This window comes from Guillardia theta (genome assembly GCF_000315625.1).
Source record: "Guillardia theta CCMP2712 unplaced genomic scaffold GUITHscaffold_42, whole genome shotgun sequence".
Classification (NCBI taxonomy): domain Eukaryota; class Cryptophyceae; order Pyrenomonadales; family Geminigeraceae; genus Guillardia; species Guillardia theta.
Window position 1 is genome coordinate 289,495 of NW_005434632.1, and position 14,633 is coordinate 304,127.

Below are 14,633 nucleotides of genomic sequence, written 5' to 3' on the forward strand. Positions count from 1 at the left end.
GTGCGAGTGCACTACCAAACCCATACGCCCCCATCCTCCCCCGCCACCCCCCTACATCCCCTACCTCCACCCCCACCCCCTCCCTCCCCCCCCCCCTTACCCCCCTCCCCCTCCCTCCCCCCTCCTCCCTCTCCGCCTTATCCGAATTTGATTCGACAAGCAGGATGAAAAGATGCTAGACGAGCAGCTGAGTGTAATCGTCAACACTCAGAACAGGTGAAGGAGGGAGGGTCTGAGGGAGAGAGAGGAAGCGAACGAGTGAGGGGGAGGGAAGGAGGGAGGGGGAAGGAAGGGAGACAAGGAGGAGGTGAGGGAGGAGGAAGGCGATTCAGTTAACATTCTTGCAGCGCGATCATTCAGATCTTGTTGGAGATTTGCTTGCCCTTCGTTGAAGATGATTCCTTGCTTGCTATTGAGGTGCCTGCTGCTGCTCTTTGTCCTCGTCCTCGCCCTCGTTCTCGTCCTCGTTCTCGTCCTCGCCCTCGTCCTCGTCCTCGTCCTCGTCCTCGTCCTCGTCATCGTTTTCTCCCCTCTTCCTGTTTCTGTTCCTCGCTGCAGGTCAGCTATGTTGTGACGGCTTAGGTCAGAACCGCAAGGCGATCTGTCAGTACATTCATCGAGTATTTATCAAGAATACCATCCTCGTCAAGCTCGTCCACTTCCAGGTACCTTGCCTCCCCCTCCTCCCCTCTTTCCTCCTCCTCCCCCTCCTCAACTTCCTCCCCTTTCTCTTTCTCGTCCTCCTCCTTCTCCTCTCTCCTCCTTGTCCTCTATCTCCTCCTGATCGTCCTCCTCCTCTCCTCGTTATCCGCCTCCTCGTCCTCCTGGTTCATCCCTTCTCCCTAGGGAATTTCTCCCTCTCTCTTCTCTCAGCTCTCTTTCTCCTCTGACTCTCCGCAGGGTTACAATCCGAAACTCATCAAGTGCCTCGTCGACAACGTTCCTGCCATGCATGTACGAGCGAAAATTATTTCCTCCTCCCTCCTCCCTCCTCCCTCCTCCCTCCTCCCTCCTCCCTCCTCCCTCCTCCCTCCTCCCTCCTCGTTCCCATCCTCCTCTTCTGTTCCTTCCCCCTCCTTCCCTCTTGGCCTCCCTCACATCCTCGAAGATTTGCAGGGAATGGCTTCCGGAACTGCTCTCGCAGCCTGACCCCAGGACTCGCTCCTTCGCAGGTTTATAGCCCGTGCCTCCCAATCTCCTGTCCTCCTTCACCCATCTACCTTCTCCTCCCTTCCCCTTCCGTCCTCCCCCTCCCCCTCCTTCCCTCCCCGTCTACCTTCTCCCTTCCTCCTTCCTCTCTCTCCCCTCCTTCTTCCTCCTGACCCTCTCTCCTCCTCCATTTTCTCCTCCCTGCTCACTTCTCAATTGCTATCACTCCAGCCTCTCCTCTCCTCTTCCTCCTTCTGACTTGCTGCAGTGCTGCTCGCTGGGCATGTCGCGCACAAATGGCCTCTCAAGGAGACGGAGAAATTGGTGTGTTTGAAGTCAACGAAGGGGAGGAAGGAGAAGAAGCGATGATGGGGATGGGAAGCTGGGGGGGAGGAGGGAACTGACAAGGACGGAGGAGGAGGCCTTTATGGCTTGAGGAGGAGCAAAGAGGGAAGGGGGAAGGAGGGATGGGCAGTGGAGGACACGGAGGAAGAGGAGGCTAACTTCTATGCAGGTGAACCTCGCCCTCCACCGTATCCGAGAAGCTGCAAGCTCTGACGACAGGTAAAGTCAGAGGGACCTTGGCAAGAGAGGAGGGGGAGGGTTGGCAGCGTTAGCAGCATCCTTAGCTCCCTCCTCCTCCTCCTCCTCCTCCTCCTCCTCCTCCTCCTCCTCCTCCTCCTCCTCCTCCTCCTCCTCCTCCTCTGCCTTCTCCTCCTCCGCCTTCTCCTCCTCCGCCTTGTCCTCCTCCGCCTTCTCCTCCTCCTCCTCCTCAGCAGCAGCAGCAGCAAGTAACTCAGACTTCAGGGCTTCTCTTCGAGAGATGATTCCTATCCTCCCTATTATGGCTGTGACGTTCCCTCGGACGGGACTAGAAGAGGCTGTCCCAGTTGCTCAGCAAGCCGTCAAGGTGCCTTGAGTTTCCTCTCCCTCCTTGCCCCTCGTTCCTTCCTCTATCCCTTCTTCCCTCCCTCCCTCCCTCCCTCCCTCCCTCCCTCCCTCTCTCCCTCGATGCTCTCTTTCCCCTTCCTCAGTCATCTTCCCCTTCCCATCCTTTGTCATGTTCCTCTTTGCTCTTGCTCTCTCTTGTTCTCTCACTGCTCCGCAGGTTCTCGTACAAGTCAAGTTTGACACCTCGACGGAGGAGGACGAGGTGAGAGGCTGTGGAAGGGAGGACAGGACAGGACAGGACAGACGAAGCGAGGAGAGGGAGGGGAGGGGAGGGGAGGGGAGGGGAGGGGAGGGGAGGAGGAGGGGAAAGGATGTACACAAGGGAGGTAGAATGGAGGAGGGAGAAGGAGGAAGGAAAGTGCAAAACTGATCCCATTGTAGGAGGAGAAACTCGACGGTTTGATCGACGAGGCCATGACTGGTGAGCAGCTTGTAGCTTCCTCGTCCTCCTCACTCTTTCACGCAGCCATCATGGAGCGCGTGCTGCTGCTGCAAGGAGTCGCCGTGTGAGGAGTCACAGACACGAACGAGAGCAAAGAGGACGAGCGGTGGGGTATGCGGCAATGGCGCAGAGGTAGGCAGGAGAGGAGGAGGAAGAAGATGAAATGAGGGGGAGAGGAGGCGGCAAGGAGTATGTAGCAGGAGCAAGCGTGTAAACTGAGTTTACTGTCTCTGTCCCTCGAAACCTCTGCGATATTCTCCTCCTCTCACTACCCGAGGCCCTCGGTCTCCTCCTCCACGTTCCCCTCTAGGCCCTCGCTGCCAGCCGCCGCCAGCCTTGTTCTGCTGCTTGAACTCGTAGCCGCCGTAACGCTGATCCCAACCCTGATAGACAAGTCAGAGAAAGGCAGGAGAGGGGGAGGGGGAGGGTTTGATAAGAAATGCTGTGAACCGACAAACATGAAACAGAGGACGAGGAAGGAAACTGAAACTTGTGAGCAGGAAATCAGGTGAGAGAGGAGAGAATGACGTGAAGAGGAAGAGGAGGAAGGGAGAGAGAGGAAGAGGAGGGAGAGCCTGAGGAAGAGGAGGGAGAGCCTGAGGAAGAGGAGAGGCTGAGGGCAGATGGGAGGGAAGACACAGCCACAGCAGCACACACACAAAGGATCTCATCCCATCGGACATCACCTTCTCATTGCTTTCTACGAGCTTGCCGAGGAGGTCCGAGTACTGCAAGCCGATATGGTGCAGGCGGCTCCTCTCCTTTTTGTGCATCACGATGGAGCCAGTGGGCTGGTCCCAGGATGCGAAGAGTTCCTCCGAGATGATCATCTTGCTCACGAGCGTGTTGACGACCTGACGCTCGAGCTCGAACATGTCGCAAAGCTGCTCCAACGAGAGGGCGTCGTAGAATGCCGAGTAGGCGAACAGAAACGTCCGCAGCGCCTCCTCCTTGATCTTCCTCCTCAGCATCTCCGTCACCTTCACCACGCTCTCCTCGCTCCCAATCTGGCTCCAGACAGGCAGCGCCAGGATGTGCGCCTCGCACTGCCGCCAGTCTCCCTTCTCCAGCGCCCGGGCGCCCGCCATGATGACGTCACGGGTCGTCTCGGGAGGGCCCGAGAGGGGGTTGCGGTCCGAGTTGTCGAAGACTCGCTTGAGAGCACGGGAGGTCCACTTCCTCTTGGAGTCGTAGGCCATGGCCACCATCTTGGGGATCTCGAGCAGGAAAGCGCCGACGAGGTGGCAGCACTCGATGAGCTCCAAGTTGATGTGCATGTGGTAGGGAGTCTGGCGCTTTCGCTCCGCCCGCTCCTGCGTCTCGTTCCTGTCGTTGTAGCGCTGGGAGGAGATGCCCTGGGCCAGGAGCTCCTTGAGGCGATTGTTGCAGCAGAGCTCGTCGAAGCAGTTGTGCGCGTCCATGATCAGACCGCAGCGGAAGGCGGAGAGGCCCAATTGTGCCATGGTGCGGTTGAAGAGGATCTGAGTGGGGATGGTGTAGGACTGGTGGATGTTGTCTTGCAGGTGGCTCATCAGCATCATATCCCGCGCTTGATAGAAGCGATCGTGCAGCGCGTGGTAGTAGATCTGACAGAGCATCGCCTTGGTGCGGATGGTGTCGTCACCGTACTGGTACACCAGCATCGCCATCTCCTCGATGAAGGCCGCTCTGTTCTCCACTCTGTCCCCATGCTGCTGGACGATGGTTCCAGCCTTGGCCACGAGCGAGTCGTGCTTGTAGTAGAGATGCTCGAGGCGGCGCATGGCGAGCCTGGCGGCCACGTCCTTCTTCCCCATCTTGAGGTAATACGTCTGCACATCCTCAGCAAGCTGGAGGAAGGGAGCGATGTCCAGCAGGCGCTTCAGGAACTCCGGAGCATGGTTGTCGAGAAGCCGCAGGGAGAGGTAGAGGTCGTCGTCGAGCCGCTCGACAAAGGAGACCAAGTTGCTCGCCACCTGCAGAGGCTCGTCGTCCTCGAACATGTCGTCGGGGACCTGAGCCCGGGAGACCGTGGCAGCAGACTGCCCGGTGTTCTCCTCGTTCAGCTCCGGGTTCTCACTGAGCACCTCGAGGAGGCGGCGGATGTTCCTCATCGTCTTGGTCCACAGGCACTGGTCCCTGGAGGACACCTTGCTGCCGTTCTGGTTCTCGATCTCGAAGCTGATCGGGAGGAGGCCCAGCCCAGCTCGGTCACGCTGCTGCGCCTGATGGTGGAGGAATTGGGCAGTGATGAGATCGAACTGGGAGGAGATCAAGTGCACGAGAACTTGCGCGGTCATCATGGGGGAGATGTTGGCAGTAGCAAGGACCTCGAGCTGAGGTTCAAGTAAGCAGAGGAACAGCAAGAGCTCGGGAGTGAACCTGAGCAATCTGGTCCTTCTTGGAGGTTCCCTTCTTTCCACGGACGGCCAGAGTCTCCTCCAACTTCTTCTTTACGTTCTCCTCGGTCAAGACCATCTGCTCCTCTTTCTTGCCAGAGTCCTGTTGAGGACGTCAGCACCAACAGGCAGCCTCATGCCGCTGTCAACCTTGGGCTTGTCTTCGTCCTCCTTCCTTGCCTTGGTTTCTCTGACCTGCAAGAATAGTCAGCCCCTTGCGCCTTGTACGATGACTTCTGTCTCACCTTTGGCTCCTTCTTCTTCTTCACTTTCTCGAAGCCGTCGTCGTCAGAGGAGTCCGACCCATCGCCAGTCTTCATCCACTTGCTGATGCCGGTGGCGCCGCTTCTACCAGCATCATCGCTGGAGGACGAGTCGTCTGCGGAAAGCGAGTGAACTATGGTTGAACAACAGGTCAAGTCAGCACCTGACGACGAGGACGACCACTCATCTTCATCGTCGTCATCGTCCTCCTCCTCATCGTCTGCATGGAACGTATGAGTTTCACACTTCAAGGAGTAATCTGTAGCACCGTCATCTTTCTTCTTCTTGGGCTTCTCGTCTTCACTTTCGCTCTCCTGGAGGACACAACTATGAGCCACCATGGCGGAGGCCTTCAGCGGTTACTCACAGATTCGCTCTCGGACTCGCTCTCGGACTCGCTACTCTCATCTTCCTCTTCGTCCTCGTCCTCACCCTTGAGACGATCAAATTTAGCCACTCCCCTTCTTATATGAAACATCCAAACCTCGTCTTCCACGGGGTTTTCAAGGAACTTGGCGATCTCATTCTCATACTACACAGCAGAGAGTTGTCAGCATTACAGACTGCGACAATCTGCATTCCATTCTACCTGAGCATTGTTCTTCTTGATGTTCTGCTTCATGGCATTCAAAGACTTCGCATTCGTCTTGCTCATCTTCTTGACCTGGAAGAGCGTGCGAGTCAGTTCTCCGCACATGCATCAGCCTCATCGCAAGAACCTTGTCCTTGTCCTTGGTAGTCTCTTCGACAACCTGTGCCAACTTGGCGATGATGGAGATGTAAAACTTGGGGACTCCGGACTCAGAGATTAGGTTGGACGCCTTGGAAATCTGTTGGTTGAGCTTCTGAAAGTCTACCAGCGTATCAGCAGGGAGCAAAGTCTGATCACTGTCACAGTACCGCTTGCAATGGCATTCCAATCATTGATCTTCATAGCATTTTGCAGCGCTAAAGCAGATATCAGCAACACGATGTCAACGTCCTTCAATTCCCACCTTTGACCGTCTGCCTCATTTCATCGTATCTCTTGTCCTTTTGCGAGACCACCTTCCTTGGTCCTTTGCGGACGGGAGCGTCCTTGGTGAAGGATGAGGACTTCTTGAGCTGCTGCTGCGGTTTCTCATCCTCAGACGATTCCTCTTCGGAAGTCTCCTCCTCCGACTCGGTCTCCTCCTCGGACGATGAATCACCAGGTTTGGCAAAGAACCGAGACATCTGCTCAAGCACAGGGCAAAGCAAACGTCACAAGGGGACACAATGGATGGAAGTCTACATATCAGACAGTATGTGTGCCATTTTTCACCTAAGAATGACTGTTCGTGCAACATGCACATCTATCTACGTCATCGCCAACACAATGGTGTTGTCCAGTACAAGCAAAGGCCGAGACTGCACTATCCGTCCTCCTCCCACATTCAATCTATGAATCAGTGCATATCCTTGCTTCCTCATCCCAGGCCGACATCACCATCGTGCCCTCTACCATCGTCCCTCCCGCCATCCCGCTCTGCCATACCTGCAGCTGCGTCGGCACTTGATTTCAGGCTCGATCACCCAATTTTTCAAAATGCACAATATTTCGATCAAAAATAGATGAAATAATTCAATTTGCTGTATGGCTTTTAAACCTGTATCAAAGCATGTTATGCAAGGACCCCCTTCGGAAAGGTCCCGATGACGTGGGCGCCTCGTGCAATTCGGGCGAAAGAAAGACCCACGTGACCATAGCAGTTGTCACGTGACACAACCCGTTTAGTCACGTGATCAGTGGGATCCAGAAAGATGGTAGACCATTTCTTACCTACCCACCCCCACCTAAAATCCTTGTATCAGCCTTGGACACACACCCCTCGTGTACCACAACCCCTTATTTGCTATATGACTGAAGGGGTCTGGGTGGTTGATGAAAATGCGTTGAAGAAATCGGGTGGTCACTGAGGAGGGGTAGTCAGTATGAATCAGAGGGTACTCGATTAGTAAATGGTGGGTAGTGGATTGTTCCAAGGTGGGTCAGGGTGGGTGATGGTAGGGTGGGGTGCAAAAGGAAACGGGGTGGGGCCTTGAAAAGGAGTTGCCGTTGCAAGGAGTCGGAGAGAAACGCGAAGTTGGCAGCGAACAACAGGGTGAAGAAGGAACAAGAGGAGAAGCTCGAGAAGCTGCCTTGTGTGCAAACAGTGGAGATTGAGCCATCGAGTGTTGAGATCGGAGATTGATCGAGAAGCAACGAAGGAATGGGCGCCCAAGACGAAAACGCATGTCCTAACCTCCTTTCGGCGGATCCTACCGCATTGCTCCTGAGTGCCAAGAGGGAAGTCTATGAGGCTGCCGAATCAAAGGCGGCCATGCTATTGCAGCAGAAGATCGAGCAAACTGAACAGATAGAAAGGGAAGAGATTCGATACGTGCTTGCTCTTCAGAGTGAAGAAGACGAGAAGCTTTTGCAGCTCGCCAAGCAGGAGGAGGAGGACCTTGCTATGGCGCAGAAGGCACAGGAGGAGGAAGAGGCGGAAGCGCAGAAGATTGAAGACACGAAGAAGGTCCAGGTGTCTGATGACGAGAAGCTTGCCTTCGAGATGCACAAAGAGCTCGTGGATGAGCTTCACAGCGCTGTGCACAAGGACGATAGGAGCAAAGTGATCGCCCTGCTCAAACAGGGAGCGAATGCAAGCCTCGTCCTCCAAGAGGGAGTGACCAACTCACCTCTGCAGATCGCTGTGCTCAGGAACCTCCCGGAGATGGTGAGGATACTTGTCAACGGTCAGGCGGACATCAACTACACCAATTCGCGCAAGGAAACGGCTCTTCACTTCGCAGCTCAGAAGAACAGGATGGAATGCCTGAAGATCCTGATGAAGGAGAGACCGAACCTCGACATCCAGAACGTGGACGGGCACACTCCCCTGATGGTGGCAGCCAAGGCCGGATACTCCGAGCCAGTGAAGTATCTGGTCGACAACGGAGCAGACCCTTACTTGAAGGACCTGAGGAATAGGATGGCGCTACATCTCGTTCCCTTCCTCTGTCGATCGCTCAGAACACTCCTCGAAGGCATGTGTGGCTGGAGCTTGCTTGAAGCCTCTTCCAAGGGCCGTGGGAATGACGTCGTTGACCTCGTCAGGCGGGGGGCGAGTACTCAGATATCTGACGAGCACCTGAGAACCCCGTTGCACTTAGCAGCTCAGGGAGGGCATGGAATCATCGTGGAATACCTTCTTCAGCACCATTGCAAGATCGATGCCGCAGACGACCAGGGTCAAACTGCCCTGCACAAGGCAGCGTATGCAGACAAGAACCTTGTCGTGCGGATCCTGCTCAACGCCGGGGCAGACACAACGGTCAAGGACCAGAATGGAAAGACAGCGATTGATATTGCTGGAGCGCTATCGAAGAAAGTTCTGCAGCAAGAAAAGTCGGCATGAATTTTTTTTTATTCTTTATCTAACCTACTAATCACGGTCACCAAGTTTCAATCTGCTGTCAATGGCGATCATAGTACTACGTTATCTTCTGTAGTAAATTGTTTGTATTCGCCAAAGTTTTCAGTTTGTCCAAGTTGTTCCCGGCGAACTTCAGAACAGTTTTAAGTTCGCTAGCCCGGGCCGACTCCGGGCGACCGTCCGGGAGTCCGGGCAGGGCCGCGGATAACTTCCAACAATCGGACCTCTAATACTTGAACTCCCAAAGAACTTTGGAACACCGCGGCCCGGCCCACTGCCGCACTGCCCCCGCCCGCCGCCGCCGCCGCCCGGCGGCCCGGCGGTGCGGTCGCTGAGTGCCCGGCGCGGCCCGTCGGCCGCGGCGTGCGGCGGGCGGCCCGGCGGCCGGATCCTCCGGGCCCGCTGCCGGGCCCTGGCCGGGCCCGGTTCTTCAGAAGGTGAGGCGGGTTTGATCCATGGCAGGAGCGATCGGCATGAAGCGAGGGAGAAGGGACATAACGGTTGCAGAGAGCGACGACATGGCGACGACAGCGCTGGGAGGACACGTGGTTGCGTCAGATGTCAGTGAGGAAGCGAGGAAAGATAGGCCACACTCCAAGCTGTGGATGGAGAGAACGGGGGCATTCGAGTGTAGCGAGGACGAGCAGATTTCGGAGGACATGGTGCTCAAGGGGAAGGTCGTTGCAAGAGGAGTAGAGAACTTGGTTGAGATTTCTTTCACAGAAGTACTACTCCAATGGGAACAGGGGTGTTGTCTACATCGCTACATGTGTGATGAAAGGAGGAGAGGTTAAGGTTAGTTTGCTTTGACTGTTTGACCTGTGATATCATGCACAACATTTTTTCGCAGGTTGCGGTGAAAGAAATTTTGCATGAGAAGCACATCAAGCCTGGGAGGTGCTACATTGGAGAAGAAGCATTGGAGAAGGAGGCGGGGTGGCTGCAGCGAGCAAACGAGCATGGCATCGGACCAAGATTCCTCTACGGGGATTCGAGGAAAGTCATAATGGAGTTTGTTGAAGGAAAGAGGATTTTGGCATTCATTACCGAGGAACACGACGAGGAACGGTACCTTCATCAACCGAATGTTTTGCGTCGTGATACATTTGTCTCAGCTGCAAGAAAGCACTCTGCGAAGTTTTGACTCAGTTGCGGAAACTTGATTCATTGCACATTCACAAAGGAGAGTTTGTCAGACCGGACCGACACATTCTCATCAGAGATGATGGAACGCCTGTACTGATTGACTTCGAGCGATGTAAAGAATCGTCTACTCCTCAGAATATCACTCAGTTCGTCCAATTTCTGGCAGGTATCAAGGTAATCCTAGCTTGCTCCTGTTACCATGAAAATCCACCGAACTGATCACAAACTAGCTGGATGCAGCTCTGCATTCAAACGGCAAGAACGTGAAGATCAATGGAGAACGTCTCCGCGAATTGTCGCGAGATTACAAATCCCAAGGGTCTTCGACGCTTCTGTGCCCTCAAGGAGATGCTGACACTGTCGGATTCAGGTACAGGGAGCAAGAGTTCGAGCTTATGTTGAATCTGATTAGAAATTCATGAAACGCTTGAAAGCGTCTTTCTTCCCTCCCCTACTAAGTCGGTCACTGGGCCGCGGCTGCGCGCCGCCGGGGCCGCCGGCGGCCCGCCGGGCCGGGCCGGGCGTAGTAGGGCCTTCACCGTAGGCTAGGCGGCTATCATGCCGCGTGGACGGCTGGCCGTCGGACGGCGGGCCGGGCACCGCAAGACCGGGCCCGGCGGGGCGGGAGGCCTGCCAAGCCTCCGGCCGGGCCTTGAAGTTGTCGGACTCGTTCAACGGTTTGAAACCGTCCAGGCTTAAAGTTTTGTTCATGAAAACTTTGTAAGTTCCAAACTTTGGGCGGCCACCATGACGTGAGTCCGCTGCGAGGGAGAGGGCAGCAGGGGAAAATCAGAAGGAGCAACAACAAGACAGCAAGACAAGCAAGACAACAAGAGCCTGCCACGACATCTCATCCAGCGAATGACAATGTCGAGGCTCTTCTTCATCGCCTTCTTTACCGCCATGGCTGTAGCACCTGTACATAATTTCGTCTTGTCACCTGTAACGCCACAGCCCTTACTCAGCAAGAACAGCTGCGGTAAGCTCTCCCCCCTGTATCCCTCTTGACGCCTTGAACCTCTCTTGCTCCTCCCGATAGCCTTGCTACCCGATGCCGAATGAATCGGATGCACTGCAGGCCTCAGATCAAGAGCATCTGTTCACTCGGGACACGTCAGAGGAAACCAACCCCTCGCCATGTCCCTGGGGTCGGAGGTCGTGGAGATCATGGTCGACCTCGCCTCCTCCACATCCACCTGGCTGGTTGATGAGGCTGAGCATCCCGTGAGGGCCTTGGGGGAGTTCTCTGCCATGGAACAGAAAAGAATCCTGAGCTTCGAGAGCCTTGCTCTAGCTCCTTTGTACCTCCTCATGGCAGCGTAAGCGATCTCATTCCTTGTGCTCTCCCGCTCTTTTCCGACCCATTGCTCCCCTCCTCTTGCTCCGCTCCCCCAATCCCCCTCCTCCCTGCTTATCGTCTCTTCCCCCGCCGTCTTTCTGTAACTCTCGTTTCATTCTCCTCCTGCTTCTCCGCCCTGTGCCTTCCTTCAGCCATCCCCTGATCTTTCTTCCTCTCCAGCGAACCGACGTCCCCTCGCTCCATCGCCGTCCGTAGGAGCTGGTGGACTGTCCTCCTGCTTGCCGTCGTCTTCGGCAGCATCGGCAGGTAAGGAGCCGACCCATCGCCCGCTGCTCCGCCATCGTCTCACATCGCCTGCAGCACCTTCGGCTTCTACTTCTTCGACATCTTCATGGCTCGCTGCATTGCGCACGACGCGACGGTCAAGGCGCGTCATGCCGTGACTCACTCGATCCTGTGAGCTAGCGGACCTGACCGGATCCCGTTGACCCGCGTGCTCTAGGTTATGCTTCTTCCTTGGGGCCCCGTACGGGTGGGTGTCGAACAAGCTGACGGGGCTCGTGTCGAGGATCTCAACGTACCAGAGAACGTGATGGTTTTCAGGTGTGTTCACTTCGAATGTTCCTCCATGAAAGAATCTACACGTTCTGCACTCTACCATGAGTATGATTGCTCCATCCCCATCATTTCATGCACATTCTCCTAACATTCGTCTGATTTCTCCTCCAACCTTCCTTCACGTTCTGCTGTTAAGAACGCATCGAAAGTTTCCTTTACTATCATCTCACCGTCGCTTGCTTTCTCCTCAGCTCTTGTCTAGAGTGGGAGATACTCTACAATTCCCTGACTGTCCTCGTTCACTCGCCGCGGGCAGGGGCGAGACGTCATGCTCAGCCTTCTCAGCTGCCAGCGCCTTCATCTTGGCCTCGAACCTCTTGTTCTCCCTGTGGCTTTGATTGGACCTGCACGGAACAGAATCATCATCATCATCATCATCATCATCATCATCATCATCATCATCATCATCATCATCATCATCATCATCATCATCATAATAGCCTCATCTTCGCGCCCTGCTCATTCTCTCCACTCGGTCTTCCTCCTCACAACCCAAACCACCGATCTCTTCCTTCCTGATCCCCTGTCCGACTCTCTCTCCTTCCTCCTGCTGCTCCCTCCCGCCCCCTCCCGTCTACCTGTAGGTCATCCAGACTCCAACAGCGTTCAGACACACAAAGGTAAAGCAAAGGCTCGCAAAGACAGCAGTCGTCAGCTGGTATTCAAAAACGCACAAGAAAAACGTCAGAACTCTTGAAGAGATCGTTCAGCAACTTTTTCACCTGCGACTGAGCGCCGACGTTGAGGTCGGACACCGGCATGTCCCAAGGAGACATTCCGTGTCCTCGCTCCCGCTGCCACTGTTGTTGCGATCAGATGCTGATGGGCAGATAGAGCGGGGGGAGGAGGGAGGGAGGGAGGGAGGGAGGGAGGCAGGGAGGCAGGGAGGCAGGGAGGCAGGGAGGGAGGCAGGGAGGGAGGGAGGGAGAGAAAGTGTGAATGAGGAGGTGGAGGAATGCGAGGGGCGAACAGCAGGAGGATAGAAAGGAAGGAGACAGGAAGGGGATAAAAGTAGGAAGCGGTAGGAATTTGTGAAAGGTCGGTGGGGGGAGGGGAGAAAGGGTCGGGTCGGAGGCCAGCGGGGACAGGAGGGAGACAGGAGGGGGAGGGGGAGTGGTAGTGAGGAGGGGGAGACCATCTCTCCCCCGGAGAAGATTGCATCTCCTCCGGAGAAGATTGCATCTCCTCCGGAGAAGATTGCATCTCCTCCGGAGAAGATTGCAGAGGAGATCGAAGAGGAGGGGGAGGAGGAGGAGGAGGTGGTGGTGGTGGTGGTGGTGGTGGTGGAGAGTGTACAACCTTGCCGTTCAGGCATATCTGTGGTTCCCCTCCATCGGTAGGGGCTTGACAGCGTTTGGATCCCTCTTGACATCTGAGGAATTTGAGTTCGATCAACCGAGTCGAGAGGTCGAGAGGAACGAGGAGGAGGGAGGAAAAGAGGAAAGGGCGAAGGAGAGGTGAGTTGGAAGGAGGAAGGGAGGAAGGGACAGTGAAGGGACGCAAAGGACGAGCTGCAGAACTTACATCTGGCACTTCCCCCGATTACAATATCCACTCCAGTCTACACTCGGAGAAACGAAATTGTACCTGTCGATTAGTTACAAGGAGTGAAACTCGTTCACGAGTTTAGATTGGATCATCCCTCTTCTATCAAGCAGCACGAGACAACATCGCTTAAACCTGTCCCCCCCCAGTCCCCCTTACTTCTTTCAAGTCCTATCCCCTCCTCCTCCCCCTCCCTCTCCCCCTCTATCGCCATCCTACTCCCTAGCCTCCTACTCCCTCTCCTCCTCCTCCTTCACCACTCCCTGCCTTTCTCTTTCTCTTTCTCGCCCTCCCTCACCCTGCAGACGCGAACGTCGCGTCGTTAGCCTGACATGCTGGGTCAGCAAAAACTTCCCCGATTGTGCTATCGCGATAACCCGCCCACTGCCATGACCGTCAGGAGAGACAAATCGACTGAGTCACAATCTTCACCCGAGGGCAGACGGCAGCCATGTTGGCAAAGTTCTTGGTGCTGAGGTCGGAATCTGTTTCTCCCTCACTGCACCTGGTGATGTCCTGTGACAGGCTGCGACAAAGTCATTCATCTGCCAGGACGAGGAGGAGAGGAAGGAGGAGGAGGAGGAGGGGAAGGAGTAGTAGTAGTAGGAGGTGGTGGTGGTGGAGGAAGAGGGTTCTTACCCGCCAGCAACGGAGCAGGGGTAGAAGTCGGGAGCCCAGGAGTTCACTCGACCGCAGAAGCTACTGGCTAGAGGCTTTGACAGCACGTTGAGGGCAACCCGAGCAACGCTGACAGCTTTCCCGTCGCTCCTGACCCGCCATGAGCATCACAAGAAGCCAAGAGGAAATGTTGCTGCCTCACCTCTTCTCAGAAACGACAGTTGACGTGATGGTGTCGGCGAAGTGGACAGAGCATGGCGTGCTGGGAACGTCGTACTTCTTGCACCTGCTGCTGATGTTGAGGCCCTCGAAGGCAAGCCCATACAGTTCATATTGTTTCATCAAGCGCGTGTAGTCTTCGTTCGAGCTCGTCCCTGCCGTCCCAGAGTTGGTGGAGGTCACTCGGGGTATCTTGAACTCTCCTACACCGCAGTACTCGTTGACAGGACAGTCACAGTCCGTCACGCACTCCACACAAACACCCTTCACTTGCGCGGTCCCAGCCGATGGCGTTGGGTCGGAGTAGGAGATGGTGTTGAGGGTAGGAGTGGTGTCCTTCCAGTAGACGTAGCAGTGGGGATACCGCGCGTCCTTGCAGTCAGCAGCTGAAGCGCAGAAGTCGCCATAGAGGGCGGAGGAGGGGAGGACTAGGAGCGCGGCTAACGCATAAAGTATCCACACTCTTGCCATTCGACGAGGTCGGTTAAGGGTAGGGGGTAATTCAGTACGGGTATATTTGTAAACATTTGGGTGATGAGGAATAGGTGGGGTAGGAAAGAGATGAA

At 55.6% G+C, this 14,633-nt stretch overlaps 7 protein-coding genes across 7 annotated transcripts in view; 4 read left to right on the forward strand and 3 right to left on the reverse strand.

The window, feature by feature from the left end:
• Nucleotides 1-2,610, forward strand: part of GUITHDRAFT_109922 (hypothetical protein) — a gene marked incomplete at both ends in the record, with an annotated part of 8,195 nt that extends 5,585 nt beyond the window's left edge. Inside the window, 11 exons of the mRNA XM_005831062.1 lie at nucleotides 164-216; nucleotides 348-417; nucleotides 588-665; nucleotides 901-954; nucleotides 1,145-1,172; nucleotides 1,418-1,473; nucleotides 1,664-1,713; nucleotides 1,957-2,059; nucleotides 2,258-2,302; nucleotides 2,482-2,521; nucleotides 2,567-2,610. Coding sequence (XP_005831119.1) covers nucleotides 164-216; nucleotides 348-417; nucleotides 588-665; nucleotides 901-954; nucleotides 1,145-1,172; nucleotides 1,418-1,473; nucleotides 1,664-1,713; nucleotides 1,957-2,059; nucleotides 2,258-2,302; nucleotides 2,482-2,521; nucleotides 2,567-2,610 — 621 coding nt within the window. The remainder of the gene's footprint in view (nucleotides 1-163; nucleotides 217-347; nucleotides 418-587; nucleotides 666-900; nucleotides 955-1,144; nucleotides 1,173-1,417; nucleotides 1,474-1,663; nucleotides 1,714-1,956; nucleotides 2,060-2,257; nucleotides 2,303-2,481; nucleotides 2,522-2,566) is intronic.
• Nucleotides 2,611-2,810: 200 nt separating this feature from the next.
• GUITHDRAFT_109923 (translation initiation factor 3, subunit C) lies at nucleotides 2,811-6,399 on the reverse strand (the record flags this gene model as incomplete). Its single annotated transcript, XM_005831063.1, has 13 exons — nucleotides 2,811-2,925; nucleotides 3,200-4,857; nucleotides 4,904-5,023; nucleotides 5,071-5,115; nucleotides 5,166-5,299; nucleotides 5,348-5,404; nucleotides 5,453-5,498; nucleotides 5,552-5,617; nucleotides 5,669-5,716; nucleotides 5,774-5,848; nucleotides 5,904-6,037; nucleotides 6,085-6,132; nucleotides 6,180-6,399. The coding sequence occupies 13 exons, from the start codon at nucleotides 6,397-6,399 to the stop codon at nucleotides 2,811-2,813; spliced, it is 2,766 nt and encodes a 921-aa protein (XP_005831120.1).
• A 1,523-nt stretch (nucleotides 6,400-7,922) lies between these two features.
• On the forward strand, nucleotides 7,923-8,546 carry GUITHDRAFT_56046 (hypothetical protein; the record flags this gene model as incomplete). The annotated part of the gene is made up of 2 exons (XM_005831064.1): nucleotides 7,923-8,066; nucleotides 8,322-8,546. Coding segments are annotated over 2 exons (369 nt in total), but the record flags the coding sequence as incomplete, so codon positions are not given.
• Nucleotides 8,547-9,076: 530 nt separating this feature from the next.
• GUITHDRAFT_109925 (hypothetical protein) lies at nucleotides 9,077-10,189 on the forward strand (the record flags this gene model as incomplete). The annotated part of the gene is made up of 6 exons (XM_005831065.1): nucleotides 9,077-9,298; nucleotides 9,345-9,416; nucleotides 9,472-9,689; nucleotides 9,737-9,941; nucleotides 9,998-10,086; nucleotides 10,138-10,189. 6 exons carry the CDS (start codon nucleotides 9,077-9,079, stop codon nucleotides 10,187-10,189), a joined length of 858 nt encoding a protein of 285 aa, XP_005831122.1.
• A 715-nt stretch (nucleotides 10,190-10,904) lies between these two features.
• On the forward strand, nucleotides 10,905-11,660 carry GUITHDRAFT_109926 (hypothetical protein; the record flags this gene model as incomplete). The annotated part of the gene is made up of 4 exons (XM_005831066.1): nucleotides 10,905-11,086; nucleotides 11,287-11,373; nucleotides 11,428-11,523; nucleotides 11,570-11,660. 4 exons carry the CDS (start codon nucleotides 10,905-10,907, stop codon nucleotides 11,658-11,660), a joined length of 456 nt encoding a protein of 151 aa, XP_005831123.1.
• Nucleotides 11,661-11,872: 212 nt separating this feature from the next.
• On the reverse strand, nucleotides 11,873-12,461 carry GUITHDRAFT_109927 (hypothetical protein; the record flags this gene model as incomplete). Its single annotated transcript, XM_005831067.1, has 3 exons — nucleotides 11,873-12,029; nucleotides 12,264-12,340; nucleotides 12,408-12,461. 3 exons carry the CDS (start codon nucleotides 12,459-12,461, stop codon nucleotides 11,873-11,875), a joined length of 288 nt encoding a protein of 95 aa, XP_005831124.1.
• A 1,063-nt stretch (nucleotides 12,462-13,524) lies between these two features.
• Nucleotides 13,525-14,538, reverse strand: GUITHDRAFT_139988 (hypothetical protein; the record flags this gene model as incomplete). Its single annotated transcript, XM_005831068.1, has 4 exons — nucleotides 13,525-13,614; nucleotides 13,663-13,756; nucleotides 13,870-13,998; nucleotides 14,051-14,538. 4 exons carry the CDS (start codon nucleotides 14,536-14,538, stop codon nucleotides 13,525-13,527), a joined length of 801 nt encoding a protein of 266 aa, XP_005831125.1.
• Between the last annotated feature and the right edge of the window lie 95 nt (nucleotides 14,539-14,633).